Here is a 24,040-nt window from a genome sequence, read left to right as displayed (position 1 = left end):
CCTCTCTCTGCGTCCGCAAAGACAAATGTAATTCACGGTAAAATAGACGGCTTACCTGTCCAAGCACTCGTCGACACTAGAGCCCACGTATCTGTAATGAGTGCTAGCCTACGTAGACGTTTAAAGAAGGTCCTCACCCCAACAGCTGCCCGAGTCCTTCGTGTGGCCGACGGCGGCGTGCTGGTTGTTCTTGGAATGTGTACTGCACGTTTAAGCATAGCCGGCCGCCCTGCTTCTGTTCTCTTTGCTGTGATCGACAATTACCCTCACGACGTTGTCCTTGGATTTGACTTTTTATCCTATCATTCCGCTCTCATCGACTGCACAACCGGCGTTCTTCAGTTGGAACTGCCTCAAGTCGCCGATGCTCCCAGCACCGCTCCACCGCACTTGTTTGTGTTCGCTTCAAGATGTGCGTCGGTCCCCTGAGGCAGTCACTTACGTCGCTTTGACCACACAGCCACAGATTCCTGACGGTGAATATGTCCTTCGCCCCCTCATCTATATACGTTCTTTTGAACCGGAACGCTGCTCTTCCGCATAAGCTGGTGATGATTACTAATAACGGCGTCGTTCTCCCGCTTCTGAATTTCAGCCTGTGCCCTGGAGTGATTCCGGCCGGCATATTCTTGGCCAGCGTTTCTAATACTTCCGAATATGACATTGAAAGTCTGAATTCCGAGAGTGGTTCCTTAGCACCAATCGCAGCTCACAGCTCTGGTTCCCTAAGGGATGACTTCGTGAAGATGATTGCACCTGAGGTCACCTCTGCACATGCCACGGACATACGTCTCCTCCTCGAATCGTACCTTGACATATTTGATTTCGGCGACAAGCCTTTAGGACAAACATGTACTGTTCACAACCGTATCAACACTGGAGACACCAATCCTATTCGTCGGCATCCCTCGACTCGCATGCTGAACGTCGACTCATCAATCATACGTGGACAAAATGCTCCGCAAAGGGGTCATCGAACCATCAGCCAGCCCTTGGGCTTCGCCTGTCGTCAAAAAAAAAAAAGGTGGAACCTGGCGTTTTCCCGTCGATTATTGCCATTTAAACAAGATAATCCGAAAAGACGTCTACCCACTATCACGCATCGATGACGCCTTAGACTGCTTGCACGGAACTAAATACTTCTCGTCCATTGATCTTTGATCTGGCTACTGGCAGATATCAGTTGCGGAAATGGACTGCGAGAAGACGGCCTTCATCACACCCGATGGTTTATATCAGTTCAAAGTCATGCCCTTTGGCCTATGCAATGCTCCTGCGACATTTGAATGTATGATGTACTCTCTTCTGCGAGGCTACAAATAAACCACCTGTCTTTATTATCTTCACGGCGTTATTGCTTTTTCTCCCACGTTCGGCAGCCACCTTACTCGACTCGCTGCCATTTTTGCAGTCTTCCGAAAAGCCGGCCTCCAACTGAACTCCACGAAATGTAGTTTCGGGCGCTGTAAGATTACCGTGTTGGATCACCTAGCTGATGCATCCGGTGTGCAACCAGATCCGGAAAAAGTTCGCGCCGTTCGCAGTTTCCCTGTGCCCCGTTCGGCATCTGACGTGCGCTCTTTAGTCGGCCTATGTTCTTGCTTTCGCCGTTTCGTCAAAAACTTCGCCAACGTTGCTCGGCCTTTGACATACCTTAAGAAGAACACGCCGTTCGCATGGGGCCCTGAGCAAGCTCACGCATTCGCCGCTCTCATCGACTTTCTGACCACCCCTCCCATACTTTCCCACTTTGATCCATCTGCACCGACCGAAGTCCCTTCTGACGCAAGCGGTCACGGCATCGGCGCTATTCTCGCCCAACAGCAGAATGGTACCGAGTGCGTGATAGCTTACGCCAGCCGCCTGCTGTCACCTGCTGAAAGAAATCGCTCCATCACCGGGCCGGAGTGCTTGGCTTCAGTTTGTGCTGTCGCCAAGTTCCGGCCATATTCCTACGGCCGCACGTTTTCGGTCGTTACAAACCACCACGCCCTCTGCTGGCTGTCTTCCCTCCGGGACCCCACAGGACGGCTAGGTCGCTGGGCTTTGCGGCTCTAGGAATTTTCATTTGTGGTCAACTATAAGTCTGGACGTCTGCACGAGGATGCTGACTGCCTCTCGCGTCACTCCGTGGATCCTCCCGATCCTGTTGGGGATGATCCGGTGACCTGCTTGATGGCTTTGACTGACGTGAATGACATGCACGCTGAAAAACAACGCGGCGCATCCTTACACTCCACACCGCCTATCACCCACAAACGAACGGTCTACCGAACGTCTCAACCGAACACTCATGCAGATGCTGTCGATGTATGTTTCCAATGATCCCCGCAACTGGGACGCCACGCTGGCCTAGGTGACATTCGCGTATAACTCGTCCCGACATGACACCGCAGAATGTTCACCCTTTTATATTTGGTATGCCCGCGACCCCACATTGCCCTTCGACACCATCCTACCTCCTGTGCCACGCATTGCCACTGAGTACGCCTGTGAAGTCATCGATCGCACTCACATGGTGCGTCAAGTCGCCCGATCTCGTTTATTAGCCGCGCAGCATCTGCAAAAAGAACGTTACGACCGGTGCCATCGCGATGTTCAGTTCGCCCCAGGTGCTTGGGTGCTGCTTTGGTCACCATGAGAGGGCGCGGAGGAACCGACAGGGCTTTAGACAGGATGACAGACTCACACTTGTATTTTCATGTGTTGCAAAATGTAGTGCCAGCCTTTCCTCCTTTCCCAGAAGAACCACTTCTCTCACCCTGCAGTTACTCGCTGCCTTCATCCCTGGTTTCCGGTGCGCTGTTCCACTGGATTCGCGTGGCGAGCCTATCGTCCATGCTTCAGTGGCCGGCAACTTCAGTGAACTTGCTCCCGGCACACTCTGCCCGGATCAAGGCCGTCACCAAATCTACGTCTGGAACGACACCCCATTTGTATCGTCGGCTCACCACTTCGCAACCGCGACAGCATCGACAACGCCAGCAGCGGGACGCCTAAAGCCAAGCAACACGCTCTGGGCAGTCAGAGGGCACGGAGGCACCGACAGGATGACAGGCTCACACATGTCTTTTTTCACCCTGTAGGCCAGTTACGTTTCCAAACTGCCACTTCTTTGCTTTAAATCTAGTAATCGCTTCATTATCGTGCTCCAGTGCCCGGAAGCCTTGAGTGACCCGTTCTGTCCCTTGTTTCTTTCACTGTGTGGTGACGCGGAAAGCAATCCTAGCCCATCCAAGGACGATGTCCTTGCTGAAGTACCCAAAACCATGAGGGACCTAAATGAAAGATCTATTAGAATGGAATATGTGCAAAATTCTTTCGGAGAGAATTCATGAACTGAAACAACAGCAAAATGCCGTTCCAGATGCTATATCAGAGATCAGAGACTGCAGCACGTGGAAAGCCAGGCGGCCATCCTTGATGAATGGAAACAGGATGTCAGCTTACTGCGCGACAAGATTGAGGAGGTAGTAACCGATACGAACACGCTTCGTGCGCGACTTGATGACGCGGAAGATCGCTAACGTCGCGATAATCCGCTTTTTTTCGGAGTACCGGATACTGCAACAGAAAATTCAATGCAGTCAGAGGAAAAGGGCCTATATTTCATAAATAACACTTTAAAACTCGGTTTAACTTGCGATCACATAATACACGCACATAGGTCGCTACACTCAACAAAAATAGCGGTCGATAATAGTTAAGTTTTCCTCTTATAAAACCAAAGAACAAGTTGTGTCTAAGCGTTCTCTTCTGAAAGGAAGCAGCCTGACTGTGAGCGAAGACTTCTTTGAGGTAACGGGAAATATAAGAAATAAATCAACGGAGTATTTCAAGCGACTAAATGCACCCTACAGGCTTCGTTACGAAAGACTATTTGTGGGAGAAAAATGTTATTACTACGACCTAGATAACCATGTTGTCTACGAAATAACGCCACGAAACATAAATTCCCACTATCGAATTCTTCACTCAGGTCGTGTCTTACAGAACTCGCGACAGCGAAACGCGAGGGGAGATGCTTGCACTTCATCGAAACATGTTATCTCCGTTGTATTTACTAATATTCGCAGTATATTTAATAATAGGGGCGAATTGTGTTTTCTGGTTGATGACACTGATGCTGACATAATAGCGATAACTGAAACTTGGTTGACTAACAAAATAACAAATGAGGAATTGCTTGATTGCCATAAAAAAACACGTTGTGTATCGGAATGACCGTACTGACAGAATTGGGGGCGGTGTATCGCTTGCTGTTAGTAAAAACGTTGAGTGCTTTAATGTACTGATAATCACTGGAATTGAATCTGTCTGGTGTTGCTTAACCATTAATTAAAAGAAATTACCTTAGGCGTCTACTACCGGCCACCCACGAATAGTTCGTTTTGTGATCACCTGCATGACTGTCTAAATCAATTAACAGTAGGATTCCCCGCAGCAAAGATAATTCTTGTGGCTGACTTTAACTTTCCTAACATGAATTGGTCGAGCGCATATCCCTGCTCTAATCCATCATCCAGTGAGGCTAATCAGTTTATCGCTATTTGTTCTTACTTTACCTTAGTACAGACAGTCGTTACTCCAACACGGGTAGCAGGCACTACGTCATCATTACTTGATCTCGTGCTGACATCATCAGCTGATATTAAATCCCCGATAGCGCACTTACTTCGCCTTAGCGACGACGATACATTACATTTTACAATCACGATATCACTACCACTGAAAGGTAAACGATTTAAGCAAATAAAAGATGATAAAAAGGCTAGCTTCTCTGCAATAAACAACGAACTTGCTTCCTTTGTTGACACGTTTCTACTCTGCCATCTCGATCGTTCTGTCGAGACCAATTGGCGCCTCCTTAAAGAACAAGTATTTGATCTAATAAATCGTTATATTCCAGCCCGACGTACATATTCAAATAGTAACGCACCGTGGTATAACAGACGCCTTAACAGACTAAGTAACAAAAAGAAACGCCTATTTCGTGTCACTAAACGGTCACTAAATCCTTAACAGTGGTTTTCATACAAATCCGCTGCCGCCACGGGCTTTTCAAACTTATGCTATTTTTGGCTGGTCGTTTCTGAGCACTCTGGAGCGCTCAGGCGAGCGGCGTTGTCTTCGGCTGGTTGAAAGAGGGTGCGCGCCCTGCGTTCGGCTGGTTCTTCTCGATTGCTTTCCTCTATCTTGGAGCGCTCTGAGACGCTCCGAGCCCTGTCGTCGGAGCAGTCATCGAGATTGAAACGTCATCGCAGCGCCGCGTCACTGCTGTTGGCGACGGCCCACCGTAACCTTGGCAACCTAGGCCACTGCATGCTGGCGTCTCGACGAACGTTCGTCCCGCCGGCACGCCCGCCGGTTTTTCCGGCAACGCCGGGAGCTTTGGATAGGCGAAACATCGGACGTTGGCAGTAGTCACGTGGTTTCGCATCAGCAATTTCCTCCTCCGAGAGCGACTCGCACGTTCGGCTTGCGCGCTTGTCCCCTACCTTTGAGCTCGGGAAACGACCGATCTACCCGACTCTGCTTCGGGGCATACAGGCGACCAGTCGAAGATACTATTAGTCTACGAAGTTTTCCTACTACAACGTTACCCTTCCCAAGCTACTGAAAACTAACAGTAAGGCATTCTGGAGCTCCAAGAAAAGAGCTAGCATGAGAAAGATCCCGTTAACTTCACTAAATGGGAAAACAGTCGCCGACCACGCATGCGCTGACGTGCTAAATGACACGTTCGTACAGGCCTTTTGCCGTCTTCGCATGTTACTCCTCCTCCCGAAATACGATAAAAAAAATACCCCCACGTGGATCCCATAGCATTTAATAGTAACCATATGAAATCGATTATAAATAAATTCGAATTAAAATTGTCATGTGGTGTTGATGGAATTAACATTAAATTCTTACATAGTACTAGTGAGTATTGCTCAATAATTTTACAATTACTTTTTTCTCAGTTGATTCACAACGGCACATTGCCTTTAGATTGGAAAATGGCAAAGATCATTCCAATTCATAAATCAGGTGATACCCATAACCCTTCTAATTATAGACTATAATTAGAAATGTTAAGAATCTCAATTAACTGCCTTGAAAGTGTCCAGAATCGCTCCGCTTGGTTTATACTAGCTAATCACCATCGTACGGCAAGCGTAACACAAATGAAGGCTACACTTAACCTACCTTCGCTGTTAACCCGCAGGAAACAATCACGCCTATGCTTATTTCATAAGATTTACTACCAGAAAACAGCGCTTCGGTCGGCATGGAATAATCCAGCACCATTCATCTCCTCACGTAGAGATCACACGCATAAGATACACGTGCTTCGCGCTAACGCACTAACACATGCGCAATCATATTTACCCAAAATATGCAACGAATGTAACGGTCTGCCAGCATCTATTGTTAGTGTAAGTAATCCTGTTCAATTTAGAAATACTTTAGTTAACTACATTTAAATCATGAAACTTTTGTTCAATATATCATGTGACTTTTCATTGTATAAATACTATTTGCAACTTAAATATGTGTGTATTGACCTATAATTCCCAACCTGTGTATTCAAAAGTGTATCAAGAGATTTCTATGGTGAACTAACACTATTATTTTTTCTTTATGATGTGTAAATTAACGAGCTAGCATAATTTTTCATTGTTACTGATACTGTGCCTTTTTTGTATATCATTTTTACCTCCTTTATGTAGCCTCTCCCCTCTATAATGTATACTTACACTGAGGGTACTGCAAATAAATAAATAAATAAATAAATAAAAACAACTATGTCGTCACCTCGGCCGCTCCCAGAAGCTTCTCCCTCACTACACAGGGCCTTATGAAGTCCTACGTGAAGTTAACAACGTCAATTACGAGATCGCGCCGTTACAGTTTCATCCATCCTCAAGTCCGCAGCCTGTTGTCATGCACGTTTGCGGCTGAAGCCATACTTCGCTCGCAGTTCTTCGCCTACCATGCGCCGAGACAGCGTTTCAGCACACAGGGGTCCTGTCACGGAAGGCTAAAAGAAGAGAGAAAAAGAAGATCGCGAGACGCTGGCTGCTGCGTTTTGTTACTAGTCGGCCATCTTATCCCCATTGACTCTGCTTGTATATGCACTGTAAATACAGTCTGTATATACTACCAACATCCCCGTAAAGATATGATCGACACAGACGGTAAATTCTGTTTGCCCCCGTAGGTTACGCGGGGCAAAACATCATTGCTACGCAGGATTCGGCTGGGTGTTGCTTTCACCCGTCGCTACGCGCACCTTATTGGCCAGTCAAACAGCCCTGATTGTGACCACTGCCCGATGCCTGAAACACTGGAACACATACTGTGTGATTGCCCAGCATATATGCTGGAGTGAAGGACGTTGGAACGTTTCTTGGCCAGCGTTGGCAGGAAACCACTGTAGGAGGAAATTATCCTCGGCCCATGGCCTGACACTGCAACTTCAATGCGTGCAACTAAAGTGTTGTTGAAGTTTCTGCAGGACACCAAGCTCGACGAGCGGCTCTAGCAAGGCAACTGTCTCATATACATAAGCACTCACCACTTCTTTTATCATCATCACTCATCCTAGTACTTTCACTCCCCGTCCTTCTTCCCCAGTGCAGAATAGAAGACTAGAGCGCACTAGCTCAGGTTGACCTCTCTGTCTTTCCTGTCAATAAATTATATTCCATTAATTGAAGCCCATATGTGACTTGATATAAACGACGCCTGGTGCGAACGCGCCCAAGACGCTCATAGCATTTTCTTTCGTGCGTTCACGACAGGCGTAATTTAAATCAAGTCAAGCACGGGCTTCTTATTAAGGTGCAGTTCTGAATATGGGTGTTAGCCAATAGGATTTTTACGTAATGCCTCATTGATGAATTAATTCGCAAAACACTCAGTCATCAATCAGCTGAATATATGCAAAAATATTGCGAATGCTGGCACCTACCTCATCAATTTTAACATGGAGTCCATGTCCTTGACCTTGGCGTGATCTCGCCTGAAGATCTTGGCACGTGGGCAGTTCTCGAATGTATAAATGTCGCCGTACTGCTCCACTATGGGAAGTTGTTCACTGATGGCGAAGATGTCGGGGAAATAGCTGAAAGATGGATAATATTTGAATGGCAGCAATTTGGGATCGCGTCCAGATGTAGTCTTGCACATTTTTGTCTTACTAATTGCGTATACTGCGCCAGTAGAAAACAGTCTGGTGGTTGCCATGACTGAACGCTTCAGGGATTTTGGATAGTGTTTTGTTTTCTTTCGTTTATCAATCAATGAAGTTTCAAACTCTCATGAGCAACCACGGCTCCGAGCTCACTGGGCCGAATTCCATTTAATCGATTCACAGTAGCTTGCTGTAAATTAAACGCGGAGTGAAAATGCTTAGCGCTCGCATTAAAACATTGGGCATAGAGGCCTGAGAATTATCTTTGTTGAAGGTATTTGTGCCGTATTGGAGACTATTTTTGATGCCTTTTTCTGCTTGCTTGAGCAATTGATGCATATGTAGACATTCACTTACGCGATATTGTAGCTTGCCCAGTACCTACTGTCACGGAGTTCCTGGCTAATATCTTTCTTTCTTGTGTGCATTCTGTAAAAGATATAGGCAAAATCATGGTTGAAGTTTCAATAGCGGCATAATAATTAGAACAAAGTGGTTTGCGGCAGAAACTAATGTAAAAGATCAGTGGTGTCAATGTTCGATACATTTGCGGTGATGCATAACAACTCGCGGGCCGTCACTTCAGGCGTATGAGATCCCACGATATCCTGACTAACGACGTACTATCGATACATCTGTGAACTTGAGGGAATGTGACTTAGATTTCATCAGGAGGTTCGGTTGAACCTATGTGTAGTTGATAGAGCAATGCATATGCGCATGCTTACATCATTGCATTGCATATATATTGGTTTTTATTAAAAATAAACATAATATGTAAGTCAAGATACGTCCAGTCTGCTCCCATTGTCCTTTCATGACGTGTTCGATAGTGCAAGAGTTTACCTGTCTGTCACAGCAATTATGCGACCAATGAAAATGAACAAATTCTGGCACAAGCTTGCAAAAATCCGCGGTAACCGGACTGCACAACTTGAAAATTCGTGGCGACAATCTCAAACGGCCGCATTTTGTTCTGGGCCTGAGCTGATACGCCTTATACCTTAAATTCTTCATAACAGAAATAAACACAGACATAGTAGTGTGGAGTACCACGAAAAAATAGGAACCTGCTCGATAACCGTGATATATTCCAGAAACATTTGACCTGCACTTGTTTCGGTGTTACTGTGGGGGTTGGCAACGAGGCGACCGTGGCAACATTTATTTCGGTATCCCACTGAGGCAAGAGCACCTGACAGACACGTTACCTCAGCGTAAGAGCTGGCAACGTTCTCAGCTCACGCTTTATGCCGTCGCTCTTCAGCTGGAGACGCTGCTGCTGACGGCATCTCCACTATAGCCGAGGCGCCCGCTTCGTTGCGCAGCGCGAGAAAGCAGTTCCAAGTTCGGAGAGCGTGGTTATCGGCGCTGTTTACGCCACTGATCAACACTGAGGACACCGAGGTGATGCATTGTAGCACACGATGAAAGCTAGAACTTTTGTGATGCATTGTGACTGCATTTGTATACCCCAGCAAATCACCCAGCCTTCACCGGTGCCACAGAAGGCACTGGCTGCCATGCGGTCTGATTATGCCGTTTGAATTGTTGAGCCCTGTGCATGGTAGGCAAAATGGTCACATATAAACACGTACGTTTATCGCTTTTCTTGGAACGTCCAAGTGAGTATCGGAGGGCTTTCAGGGTCGGAGAATTACTTTGGCGGCCACTGCATTACCAATAATCCTATTCGCATTCGATTCCGTTAAGGAAAAGAAAAGCACTATCACACAGGCCAGCACACAGTGTTTCTTTTTCGAGATCAAACTGAAACTGTCATGCACGTGATACTTCGGGTGTTGAGATCGTTGTCGCCCTATCAACGTGCTTAGAAAAACTTTATTAGAAGCTTCGCTAAAGGCTTGTATTTTTTTTTCTTGAAGTAAAAATAGTTTTTGTCCTCAACTTCAGGTGATGCACCACGCACCATGTATTATGGGATTTGCTTAGTATTGCTCGTTAGAGTGAGGTAATCACCGGTCCCTCCTTTTTCTGAAATTATCGTTAAGCGAAACGTTCTTTGCGTCCTGCCCCCGGTGTGTGGCGTTCGTCGTTTTCACGCCGGTTATATTTGTGCATATACGTATATACGAGGCTCATATGAATGTTCTACTTAACCACGTGGAGGCCTATAACGTAAAACTATTCCAATATGTTTTTATTCCAATCTCCTGACGTCAAATTTACGTAACCACTGACGCAAGCATCGGGCAGTGACCCGCAGCGTTGCCTGAACAGCCCAATCAAACGTTCTCCTCGTTAATAGGAGGTCACTTTTGTTTTCTTTCAAAACGAATAACATTGCCTACATTGAGCGGTTTTTCTTATCTAATTGGCTGCCAGGAGCGAGGAGCACGCTAAAGTGGAGAGGGTTTCGATGGGGCCGAGCCAGTGCACTGAAAATAGATAACCGGATGAAGAGGGAGGTGCCAGCTTCTGCGATTGGCCCGCTTTGCCTTACTTAGCTTGCGGTGGCATGTCTAAAATCACGGTGGCGTGCAACGGCAGTGAAAAATGTCGCTAAAACAGATCCTCAGCAAAGAAGACTTGACAGAGCGATGTCATATAAGTGCAGAAAGGGCTCGATAACGTTATATTGCCGCGCTTAAAGGTTTTTTATACGAAAATAAACCCATGCTCTCTGGCAGGTGAGAGTAGCCAGTGCCTGAGCGATCGGCGGCAGCCATCTTGTATTCCTTTCGGAACGGGGCAGTCTCCGGATATTCATAAAAAAAATTCAGTTTTTTTCGACATATTAATGCATCTTTAATGCATAGAAGTCACTTTGACGGGGTGAGTTTTCGCGGTTTTGTGAGGTAGCGTGACAGACAGGTGAAGTGGGTACAGCCCGAAAGGTTTTTCCAAATAGCAGAGAGTTAATGGCGAAAAGGCGTCGAATCAGAAATAATTATTTTTCTTTTGCTCGGTCGAATCATACATAATCTCTGTGTACACATCGTGCCAGACTGGGAACAATCACGGTTTTCGGGACGTCGCATGACAGACAGACGAAGGGAGGGTGGTGCAAAAAAGTTTTTGACCGATCGCGGAGGGCTGACTGCAGAATTGGAATAGGAAAGTTCGGAATAGCTTTACGTTCTAGCGCCCTTGGTATGATCCGCTGGGTAATGTGCCTGAATAGACAACTTGGGTTTCTGGGTATGTGCAACTGGTTATGTGCCTCTGGGCATGTGAATATTTTAGGCTAATGCCTCAGAATGAGTAACGTGGCGTTTTGGGCGTGTTGGTAGGACATGATGAGGCTTATAGCACATGAAAAAAATGAGGACAGAAAGACATGGTACACACAGGCGCTGACTGCAGCGCTGGCTGTTTGAATGTCTAGCCACTAACGCACTTTTGTACGCGAGGCGCTTATCACCTCTACATGTAAAACCCGAGATGCTCATTGACGGAAGTATTCGCTTTCTTGGCATCAAGTTTTTATTCGATGACGAACATATCTACTGGAAGTACAAGCAGTGTGGCAACAAGCCACTGCTCCCATATCAGTTGGCGCACTCAAAATTGGTCAAGAGGGGAATTGTGAGGGCATGCCTGTCCAACGCATTATGTAAGTCCTGAGCGGATGACTGTAAGCTTCAATGAGCAGATTATCCGTCGCCGGTTGGTGGGTTACCCCAGGCATCTTGCTGAGGGTGTTCAGAATACAAATTTGTTTACAAAGGCTTCCGCCAGCCTGACTCCAGTCGATCTGAAGAAAGTTGTGGTGATCCTGTACATCCGCGGCTTATCGCACCGATTAAAAAAAGAACAGGACAGCGTGTGAATCTCAAATTAGCTGTTTCCGCTCCGACAAAATTGCAATGTCTGTGCGGGTAAACGAGGCCTGGCCTACCTGAAAAGCTTGTGTGCAAACAGAAGAACCACAACAGGTTCGTCGATTGCGCTGAAGCAGTAGTGTTTAACTTCCCATTATCATGCGGTAAGAATTATGTGGGACAAAGCGGAAGGTGCCTCAATAAGTTTTTAAAGGAACACCGCTATAACCTAAAGGAAAAGCGGGGAGGGTTCCTCGAAGCGCGCTGCTGACACTGTAGGAATTCCGTTGTGAATGCAAGTGATGATGAACGTACCACGTACGTTTCAGTATATCAAGACGGCTCCATTGTTGGCAGCAGCTGCGGTCAGTTAACTCGCAAAATTATCCAGCCAAAGTGATTGATATTGACACAAATATGTGGGGCTCCAGCACCGCAGAACGGCGCGCCAAGGTAGGCGCCACGAAAGACGGTGAAGTGCATAAGCTGCACGCTCTTCTCCTGGCCCGCCATTAAAGAGAAACATCTATTTTGTGAAACTCCGTCTTCAATCTACGTTACATTTTTCTGGTGGAGGTGCGGGGTACATGTTACCATCCCCAGATCGAACGCCGCCTACAAGCCCAGTACGAAGTACGGTCGAGCTGACTCCTGTTCACGTACGGACAAGCCGTCGACTTCAAGGACGTTCACCTGAGCACGAGTCTCTGCCGAATACAGTCAGGAGGATGGGTATATTGGTTCCGTCTTCCTCAACGGCACCAACCGAGGTCGTTCTTAACCAGCCGCGAATCCCCACATCCTTCCATGGGGACACCTTGGAGGATGTTGAGGACTGGCTCGATCACTTTGAGCGTGTCGCAGAATTCAACGGCTGGACTCGACTCCAGAGCGCAAGCTACGCAACGCCTACTTTGCCCTCGAGGACTATGCGTGGATATGGTTTTAGAACCATGAGGCGGCCTTGGGCTCTATAACATAAAACTATTCCAATGTGCTTTTATTCCAATCTCCTGACGTCAAATTTGCGCAACCGCCGACGCAAGCATCGGGCGTTCACCCGCCGGGTTCTCTGAACAGACGAATCAAACGCTCTCCTCGTTCAGAGGAGGTCACTTTTGTTTGCTTGAAAAACGAATAACATTGCCTACACTGAGCGGCTTGTCTTATCTAATTGGCTCACAAGAGGCTAGGAGAATGCTCAGGTGGAGAGGGATCCGATAGGGCCGAGCCACTGCACTGAAAATCGATAACCGGATGAAGAAGGTGGTGCCGGCGTCTGCGATTGGTCCACTTTCCTTTACTTAGCTTGCGGTGGCTCGTCAACAATCACGGCAGCATGCAAAGGAAGCATAAGAATGACGCTAAAACGAATCCTCAGCAAAGGAGATTTGGCAGAACGAGGTCGTAAACGGGCCGAAAGTGCTCGAAAATGTTAAACGGCCACATAGAAAGTTTTATTACACGCAAATAAACCCATTCTCTTGGACAGGTGCGAGTAGCCAGTGCCTGAGCGATCGGCAGCAGCCATCTTTTATTCCTTTCGGAACGGGGCAGCCTGTGGCTATTCAGAAGAAAATTCAGTTTTATTGGGTATAATAATGCATCTTTATCGCGTACACGTCACTTTGACACGGTGAGTTTTTGCGGTTTGGTGACGTCGCGTGAGATTCCGGTGAAGTGGGCACTGCCCGAAAACTTTTGACCAATGGCCGAGGGCTAATGACGAAGAGGCGTCGAATCAGAAATAACTATTTTTCTTTTGTTCGGTCAAATCATGCATAATCCGTGTGTACGCGTTATATCAGATGGGGAGCTATCGTGGTTTTCGTGACGTCGCGTGACAGACAGGTGAAAGGGGGGTGGTCCAAAAATGCTTTTGACCAATCGCGGAAGGCTGATTGCAAAATTGGATAGAAAAGCTTGGAATAGTTTTACGCTATAGCGCCCCTTATCGACATGGAACGAATTCCGACGGCAGCTAATCAGCACATACGCCAGCTTCGATCGCAAGGAGCGAGCTGAATCTGCAATTCAGGCGAGAGTACAGCGGCCGAACGAAAGCTTCGCAATGTTTGTCGAAGATATGTGCCGATTTTTCCGACGCGTGGATCAATCCATGCCGGAAGAAAAGAAGGTCAGGAACTTGATGCGCGGTGTCAAGCAAGAGTTATTCGGTGGCCTAATACGCAACCCACCAAAGACCGTTGCAGAGTTTCTCGCGGAAGCCATATCAATGGAAAAGTCACTGCAGCAACGAACAAGGCAGTACAACCGCGACGTGTCGGCCCTACCGCGTGACCCTCTCGCTATACCCTTGGACAATACCGACGCCTTGCGGGAGCTCATTAGGCTTGTTCTTCGAGAAGAGCTCCGAAAGCTTCAGGTGACTCTGGTATCGGTACGGCTACTCGCTCTGGCTAAGGTCATCCGGGAAGAAATAAGGCAGGCAGTACAAGTGCCGGAGCGAAGCGAGACACCACAACACGAGGTACGGCAGCCACAGCCACCTCGCATGTCGTATGCGGAAGCTGCGCGAAGTTCGTTGTCTCCGACTTTTCACGATGCGCGCGTCGTCCCAGACTTTCATGGTGTGCGCGCCGTTGAAGAAGCAAATGGCGACTTCAGTACTCACCGCACGCCATTCATGGCTAAAACATGACCACCCCGCAAGAGCGACGTATGGCGCACCGCCGACCGGAGGCCCTTGTGTTTTTTTGCGGTGAAACCGATCACCTCTACAGGGCGTGTCCTTACCGCCGGGCTGGGCTCCGTGGATTTTCACTGAATGCGCCGTGCCCGCGCAATGGTGAACGTCCCCTGGAGATTGAAGCATACCTCGCCGACGCCAGGACCTCGTTTGCCCCCCGATTCCGCGAACCCCGGTCACCGTCATCCACCCGAAGCAGGTCTTTCAGCCCCCTATTCACGCCGAGAGCAACGAGGCGTCGCTCACCCAGCCCAGCCTCCCGGGAAAATTGAGTCCAGTGACCTGCGGAGGTGAGGTCGCTGACGTTGCGAACGCTGAAGATCCTCCACTACGACGACCGTGAAACGACGTAATTGAGACGCAGAGAAAGGAGTGTAGTTCCGTGTCAGTATCCTGCGACGTACCAGTTACCATAGATGACCACGAAATCACGGCGTTAATCGACACGGGTGCGGACACATCTGTTATGAGCCAGAATCTCGCGCGTATACTGAACAAAGTTTCGACGCAATGCACCGGAACTCAGATTCGTACTGCAGGAGAGCATCTCATAACTCCAATGGGCCGGTGCACGGCACGAGTCAACATTCGGGTCTTCACGTACATCGGCGACTTCGTCATTCTTCCTGAATGTTCAAAGGACCTTATACGCGGCATAGCTTTCCTTCAGGCGAACGGTGCCATCATCGACCTGCAAGAGTCTCGAGTCAGCTTCACTAAACTGCGCAAGCCATAGCGAACAGTAATGACAACGACCGTGACATCACGCTTCGCGTAGCTGACGATCACATCACGTTGCCACCCAAGAGCCGCGTGCTTACCCTTGTCCGATGCGACATGGAGGACGATGCCGAAGGAATTGCCGAGGCAAACATGCCCTGCTTCTTGAGCGCCACATTTGTATAGCCAGAGGGCTTCTTCAGGTGCGAAAGAAATGTTCAGTCGTTTTGCTAACAAACTTTAGCAACGAGTATCGGCACGTACCGCGAGGAACGACAATCGCATTTCTTCCCGAAATCACTGATGTTACTGACATTGCCACGTTGGAAACCGCATCGTCTCAGCAGTCTGAGTTACCCAGCCTAAAGGAACGGATTCACGTTAACGCCGCTCTGCCAGACCATCAGAAAGACCGTCTACTGAGTCTCGTGAATGAATTTGCGGACTGTTTTTCAACGTCATCCAAAGTGCGGCGCACGTCCGTCACAAGGCACCGCATTATTACGGACGAGTCCGCACGCCCTGTTCGTCAGCATCCTTACAGAGTGTCTCCAGTGGAAAGGGAAGCGATGAAGCATCAGGTAAAAGAGATGCTCCAAGACGATGTGATCCAGACGTCCACCAACCCGTGGGCCTTTCCTGTAGTGTGTCAGAAATAAAGACAACACACTACGCTTCTGTGCAGATTACAGAAAGTTGAACCGTGTCACCGAGCGCGATGTTTATCCATTGCCACGCATCGACGATGGATTGGATCGTCTACAACAGGCCAAGTTTTTTTCTTCGTTGGATCTTAAATCAGAGCATTGGCAAATTGAAGTTGATGGACAGGATCGTGAAAAAACAGCGTTTGTGACACCTTACGGGCTTTATAAGTTCAAAGTTCTCGCCTTCGGTCTGTGTTCCGGACCTGCCACCTTTCAGCGGATGATGGATACTGTGCTTGCTGAACTCAAATGGCAAACCTGCCTCATATACTTAGACGACGTCGTCGTGTTCTCGAGCACGTTTGACGAACATCTCACACGACTCGAGCGTGTCCTCGCTGCGATCCCTACTGCCAGCCTCACCATCAAGCCTTAAAAATGCTACTTCGGGTTCCAATAGCTCCAATTTCTTGTTCTTGTCGTTGGTCCTCAAGGCGTCCGACCAGACCCCGACAAGTTATCTGCCGTCGCCGAGTTTTCACCATCCACAGACAAGAAGCCTGTCCAACACTTCCTTGGTTTGTGCGCTTATTATAGGCGCTTCGTCGAGGGATTCTCGAGAATTGCTGAGGCTCTGACATTACTTACACGCGACGATGTGCCTTTCATTTGGGCGGACGAGCAGCAGCATTCGTTCAATGAATTGCGCAAGCGTTTGCAAGAGGCCCCCATACTTGCTCATTTCGAGAAAGACGCTGACACTGAAATCGATACTGACGCCAGCAGTGCGGGTCTCGGCGCAGTGCTTGTGCAGTGGCAAGCTCGTGCGGAACGCACCATTGCTTATGCAAGCCGCAGTCTCACCAAGGCTGAGAAAAACTACTCAACCACTGAAAAAGAATGCTTAGCGGTTGTGAGGGCAATCGGTAAATTCCGACCCTACTTCTACGGTAGACCCTGTAAGGCTGTCAGCGATCACCACGCCCTGTGCTGGCTTGCCAACCTCAAGGATCCTTCAGGCAGACTAGCCCGTTGGAGCCTGCGCTTACAAGAGTACGATATTACAGTTGTCTACCGATCTGGAAGGAAGCATAGTGACACTGACTGTTTGTCACGCGCACCACTCCCTACGACGTCATCGGACTCTGACCATGACTTGCCATTTGCCGGCGTTATCGACGCCATAAAGATGGCTGAGCACCAGCGCGCTGCCGCTGAGCTGCTGCCGCTGATCGATCACCTCCGAGGAGTTGAAGGTGTTTCACCCCGCTCGCTCGTGCGCGGCTTATCGTCATACTACTTGCACAACAAAGTCCTTTACAGGAAAAACTGCGGAAGCGGCCCCAATAAGTACCTCCTTGTCGTGCCGTCGGCGCTACGCCAAGACATTCTGCAAGCGTGCCATGATGAGCCATGCGCGGGACACCTGGGATTCGCTGAGACATTAGCAAGGATACGAGAGAAGTATTACTGGCCCCGGCTTTATTCTTCTGTGCAACGGTACGTGAAGACCTGCCGTGATTGTCAGCGCCGCAAGAAACCACCAGTTAAACCGGCTGGTTTTTTCCATCCTGTGGACCCTCCTCAAGCACCGTTGCAACAAATAGGAATGGATCTGCTTGGGCCATTCCCAGTGACCTCTTCGCGCAACAGATAGATAGTCGTCGCTACTGACTACTTAGCCCGGTACGCAGAAACCGAAGCTATTTCGCAAGCAAATTCGTATGAAGTGACCAGGTTCTTTGTACGCCACATCGTCCTACGACATGGTGCACCGTCTGTTCTCATCACCGACCGCGCTACAGCATTTACAGTGGAACTTATGCAGGACGTTCTCCAGCTGACGCATAGCTCTCACTGCAAGAGCACTGCGCATCACCCCCAAACCAATGCATTAGCAGAACGTCTGAATACAAAGCTGGCTGATATGCTCTCCATGTACGTCGACGTAGAGCACAAGACATGGGACGAGATCTTACCCTATGTGACTTTCGCGTATAACACTGCTGTACAGGAGACTACACAGTTTACGCCGTTCGAACTTGTATACGGGTGCCACGTCACGTCAACACTTGATGCCATGCTACCTCTGGCTGATAATAGCCCGACCAGCGAACGCGTGGAAGAGTTCGTACAAAGAGCCGAAGAGGCACGCCAGCTTGCTCGGCATCGTATCCGGAGCCAACAGCATACCGGCACCCTTCGATACAACCAGGGTCGACGCGACGTCCATTACAATACCGGCGCCTGCATGTGGGTCTGGACGCCCATCCGTCGCCGTGGACTCTCAGAAAAGTTGATCCGCCGGTATTTTGATCCCTACAAGGTTACACGCCGCCTCAATGACGTGACCTACGAAGTCGTCCCCTGCAGTTCTGACCCCGGTTCACTCCGTCGTCGCCCTCGCACTGAAGTTGTTCATGTAGTGCGCATGAAACCATACTATGCGCGTACGTGAACGCCGAGATGCATTTGAGGAGCTCCATTTCTTACGTCGCAGAAATAATTTTTTGACGCGACCGAGACGGTCGCTTTTCGCATGGGGGGCAATTGATACAAAGATGTGGGGCTCCCGCACCGCAGGACGGCGCGCGCCAAGGTCGGCGCCACGAAAGACGATGAACTGCGTAAGCTGCATGCTTTTCTGGCCCGCCATTAAAGAGAAATATCGATTTTGTAAGGCTCCGTCATCAATCTACGTTACAATATGTTAGGCGATAACAGCGTTTCAAAACCATCAATCGCCCTTTCGTTTAACGAATTATCCTATCTGCGTAGAGATAGGTGAGCCTTGCAAACTGCGCACTTGTGACAATTCCTGTTGTTGCCTGCATGCAGGGTGTTTCAGCGAACAATTCAACATAAAAAAAATGCCTGTGGCAGATAGCGAACTTCTAGTCCATGAGCTAGTAGACTCGAAGAGGCGGGCATTTCTCCCCCAAAATGTATATGCATAATCGACTGGTTAACAAAAATTGAGTAATTAAGTTTTTGACTAGTTCCCTTATGGCACATCACAATTTATAAATTCTATTGAGTGAGACTGCAAGGCATATTCACTGAAGAATAATTGAGTGCATGACCCCATTGCGAGATGCGCTTTATCAAACTTGCCGTAAAGATGCGCTGTTGTTCCGCTTATTTCTTATCAAAACCTTGTTTTATGCATCGAAGCATAAAATTAACTCCGCAAAACTCCACAAGCTCTCCGCAATATCCGGAACTTAATATCTCGAAACTGGCGTCATCCTGAGAAGTCGTTCCAAGTGCACCCACTTTACAAACTTCCCGGCTACAATTTGTAAATTGCAATATGTTAGGTAAGGTAATTAGCGGGAAACCTAATTACTGAGTTTTTGTTAATTAGTCGATTGTGCATTTGAATTTTTGTGCACGTCCGCCTCTGCGAGTTGACGAGCTTATGGACTAGACTTCAGAAATTTTTGAAAGTGTTCGCTGAAACACTCGGTATGTGATTCTATGACTCGAAAAAAAGAATACTGTTATATGCAGTGCCTGCGCTTACCACGTCTTTCTGTGTCCTCGTCATTTCGTGCGGTATAAGCCTCATCATCTCGGAATGAGAATATACCACTAGGTAAGAGTCCAAATACACAAGCAGAACAAGAGGAAAGAAACGACCGCATGCGCGAACACTCAAACAAGGTTGAAAAACAAGCTAGAGATAGTCAATTATCACTGCATTGCAATGATTGTGACTGCAAGCCGTCTTTTAGAGATGTAACCTATTTGTCAAAATACCGCGATGACCGCGCACGTCTTATTTCCGAAGCCTTTCACATTCACAATAGCGGCGAAGCATGTGTAAGCCTCCCTTGCATTTCTCTCCTTCCGAAGGAGGTAGCCTTCCTATCTCATTGATTGCAATTTATTGCCCCTGCGCATGCTGAATTTTGTTGCTTCTGTGCTTTGAGATAGCGGTAGAATATATATATGCTGACTGAAAGAATAAAGACACTTGGTTGTTAGTCAGCACTGTGGTCTGTGTCCCTCGCTTCGTCCTGTGGCTTTGCGCTGTTTGCTGTTCGAAAGAAGTCGGTAACAGAAGCAGCCGAGCGTGGGGAAGAAAGTTAATGGAACAAGACAGCGCCAGGGCATGCACGCAAATGAGCAAGCAAGCATCCAGCGATGAGTGTCGAGCTACGTGGAAGTAAAAAAGTAGAAGGGAATACAATTTAGTAAAAAAAAAAGAGGCACAGGCCTGCGCAGCACACGCAGCACACGTAGCACAGTCACAGCGTAAGCTGGAGGAGTGGCTCCATAGGAGCTGCATTTTTGGCACCACGCACTACAGGTTCTTCACGACGAATCCTCTTTGCGTCGTTTTATCCAGAACGATATGAACTGTCCGCCCGACGTCAAGGGCGAGCTACGGTTTGTGATGCTCTCTGCACTGCGGTCTGCTGAGCCTGGCATCGCCTGGTTGTAGCCACGCGTGTTTTACGATTCTACGATTCGCTTCTTCAGCAGTGGTTCGTAGCTTGCGAGGACGCGCCATAAGGCGTACGGAAGTGTAAACACAGGTATCGATGCTACGCGGCGCACATGTCGCATCGCTTGACCCGTGGCACGATACGATGACGTAGCTGATGATGATAATGATGGTGATGATTTATTGGAATCCCCTTTGATACGGGGTGGTGAAATATAGTCACTTAGCCTGCTTAAATTCTCCAGGCTCAGCTACATGCAACATGCAACTGCCACGTGTCGGGAAGCCTGGTGTAATACAACACAACTGCAATGCAAAGTTTGCATGTATCGATACTGTGTGGCGTATGTCACATCGCGTGACGAGTGGCACGTTTGGATGCTACTGCTGATGATGACCATCATAATTTATTCGCATCCCTTTTGTAGCAGGGCGGTGACATTCACCTAGGCTGCTTGACCTAATCAGGTATGCTATAGATGCTTCTCTTTCTTGCATTTATATACACCTCCTTAATTTCCTTTTTCTTCCTCATGATAATCCATTAGTTCCTTGGCCAATCCCCCAAAGCGGTTACGAGTCACATACATGATAGTAAACCCCAAAAAACTTGTACGGCTACTTATGCAACCGCTACATGGCGTGCGACATAGTGTAATAATATGCAAATGCAGTGCAAAGTGCTCACGTATCGACGCTACACGGCGCGCATCTCCCATTGCGTGACAAGTGGCACGAAACGATGCTGCTACTGCTACTGATTTATTGACATCTCCTTTGAAACGAGGCGGTGACAGACCGTCACATGGCCTGCTTTACTAAATTAGGCATGGCGTACACGTATTTCCTTTATGTATAGTGCCGGCCTGTGACTCTTTAGTTCCTCAAGATAATTCTGCCATTTTTGTCCAATCCCCCATGCTAGGTAGGAGCCTGGCGGCAGCTGCGACGGACACCGGACACAGGCGGCGGCGGTGGCGCCGGGCAACATTGCCCACCGAAACGACTATTAGAATGAGCCCATAACAGCATAACGCTGTAAAAAATGAAGCGTCGCTTATCACCCAGTAACGCATAAGAGTATGGCTGGAATCCGGCCTACCTTCCATTTGTACCATTTTTGTTTGGGGGGCATCTGGGAATATCGTAAAGAGGGGGAAGGGGTGGCTGTCCTTATGTCGTTTTAACGCTATCAATTTCTCATTGAAAATTATACTGGTTTGTTCCAAGTGCTTTTTAGTGTTTAAACAGTGCAGCTGTAGAGTTGTTCAGTCAACAAATGCTGCCTGCATGGAAACTTTCGTTCTCGATATAAGGGAAGTATTGTTTTTATATAGGTCTCAGAGCTGATACGCCAGCTTGTACGTGGAGAAACGACTTCTGTGCAGTAGCTGAGGTAACGTTATCTTAAGAGACGCGCATTATTCTGCTATATGAATGTTGCAAGCCGTTGGCTGCACATATCAATGGGACAATGTGTTTGTGAGAGACACACATGGGTGACACAAATTTTGAGTGTATCAGACGCTTCGCTAGACCAACCCATAAATTATTTTTGAAATAATAGCTATTCAATAGATTAATAGGCAGAAGATAAAGATAAAGATAAATAGCCGGGCAAAGGAACAAGAGTTCAGGATTGCCAGTCGGCCTCTATAGTCTGTGGAAGGAGTACATTTACCTAGGTAAATTAATCACAAGGAACCCTGACCATGAGAAGGAAATTCACAGAAGAATAAAGATTGGTTGGATAGCATACGGCAGACATTGTCAGCTCCAGACTGGAAGCTTACCATTATCACTGAAAAGGAAGGTGTACGATCAGTGCATTTTACCAGTGCTGACATATGGGACAGAGACTTGGAAACTGACAAAGAAACTTGAGAACAATTCAAGGACCGTGCAAAGAGCGATGGAACGAAGATTGCAAGGAATAACGTTAAGAGACAGAAAGAGAGCGGTTTGGACCAGAGAGCAAACGGGCATAGACGATATTCTAATTGACATCAAGAGAAAAAAGTGGAGCTTGGCAGGTCATGTAATGCGCAGGTTAGATAACCGTTGGACCATTAGGGTTACATAAGGGGTTCCAAGAAAAGGGAAACGCAGTCGAGGACGACAGAAGACTAGGTAGAGCGAGGAAATTAGGGAGTCCGCGGGCGCTACTTGAAATCGGTTGGCGCAGGACAGGGGTAATTGGAGGTCGCAGTAAGAGGCCTTCTTCCTGCAGTGGACATAAAACAGGCTGATGATGATGCTGCTGCTGCTGCTGATGATGATGATGATATATTGAATACCTTGCTCACAGACATTTCCCAGTATAACTTTGCTGAATAATTTTTCATGTTACGTTACGTCCTTCCACTGTTTCATCAAGTACATGAAACCTGGTTCTGAGAGAGAATATTAAAAAAGGGTGTTTTATAACTTCTACCTGAACAACTTCGCCTGCTGAACTTACAAAAGTTTGTCTTCATTGTGAAGTGGTGCTTATTGGCTACTTCGATAGGAGAAATTTGTTTGGGAGTCCCAAATTTTAAGCAAAATTCACCAAGTTGACCATTTTGTACTAGAAAACGACTATTGATTTTTTATTGTATTTATTTTACTTGGCTGGCCTAGAGCAGTACCTTACAGTGAAAATTCTTTTGCGACAATAGTGTGTACGAATTTCCTGAAAAATTATGAGAAACCATAATGTCAATATCGGTCCGCTTTATCTCCGATTTTCGCAATGGGGTGTTCGTTCTAAGTATATGGCACAAAATGCGTGAAATAGGCTTTGTTATTGCTGTTCCATTTCCGTCATTATTTCACTTTGATTTTTGTTTCAGGCGAGATATTAAATTTTTAATTAGGCCCCTGCACCAAACTAGGCATACATGCGTTCGACCACTTCCATACCCAGTGATAAATCGGCTAGTTTGCTTCAGGCCGTAGGCACGCAAAGCGTGGTACATAATTCGAATTTACTCAGCCCCTGAAGACTCGGCTTTGTTGCCCAGTCCCAGAAACAATTGTAAATATTGTTTTTACCTTATCTTTTTGTCATACCTTCTAAAGCTGCTGTGGGTTCTGAACATTGATCTTGAAGAAAACAGAATTTATATCGCTTGCACGCAAGTTCAGAGCAACCTGTTCAGTTAAAGGGGTCTAGAAAACGTCAGAATTTCAAAGCGATGTTTACATGCACTTTTCCGGACTGACATTACTCTAAGCGAAACAAACATATAAAATGCTCACTAAAAGAGATCGCGGAAAATTGCTTGAAATGAAGTTTTTTGGCACATCAAATTCGAATTTCGATGCGTGGGGCTAATCGGTAAAGGAAAGTTGTGACCGCATATTGCGTTCATTCAGCACAAGACACGGTCCTTAGAGAACAAAATAAGCGGCGTTCGACTGGCAGCGCGCTTGATGCAAGCTAACAATGATGATGGTCAGGACGTTGATTTAGTAGCTGTGTTGAATGCGACATCAGTGTTAATTTACTTCACGATAGGTGTCCACCTAGTCGTCCATGCAAGCCTTCTCATCAGCTTT

General features: G+C 47.5%; 1 protein-coding gene across 1 annotated transcript in view; it reads right to left on the bottom strand.

The window, feature by feature from the left end:
* LOC139052547 (putative phospholipase B-like 2) overlaps positions 1-24,040 on the bottom strand; it is a 41,469-nt gene that overhangs the window by 12,876 nt on the left and 4,553 nt on the right. The window contains exons 2-3 of the mRNA XM_070529662.1: positions 8,540-8,611; positions 7,961-8,113 (exon numbers count right to left, since the gene is read on the bottom strand). Of these exons, the coding sequence (XP_070385763.1) occupies positions 7,961-8,113; positions 8,540-8,610 (224 nt within the window). The 5' untranslated portion in view covers position 8,611. The remainder of the gene's footprint in view (positions 1-7,960; positions 8,114-8,539; positions 8,612-24,040) is intronic.

This window comes from Dermacentor albipictus, unplaced genomic scaffold (genome assembly GCF_038994185.2).
Source record: "Dermacentor albipictus isolate Rhodes 1998 colony unplaced genomic scaffold, USDA_Dalb.pri_finalv2 scaffold_26, whole genome shotgun sequence".
Classification (NCBI taxonomy): Eukaryota; Metazoa; Arthropoda; class Arachnida; order Ixodida; family Ixodidae; genus Dermacentor; species Dermacentor albipictus.
The sequence above is the reverse complement of the archived record's forward strand: the minus strand, read 5'-3'. Positions and strand labels throughout refer to the sequence as shown.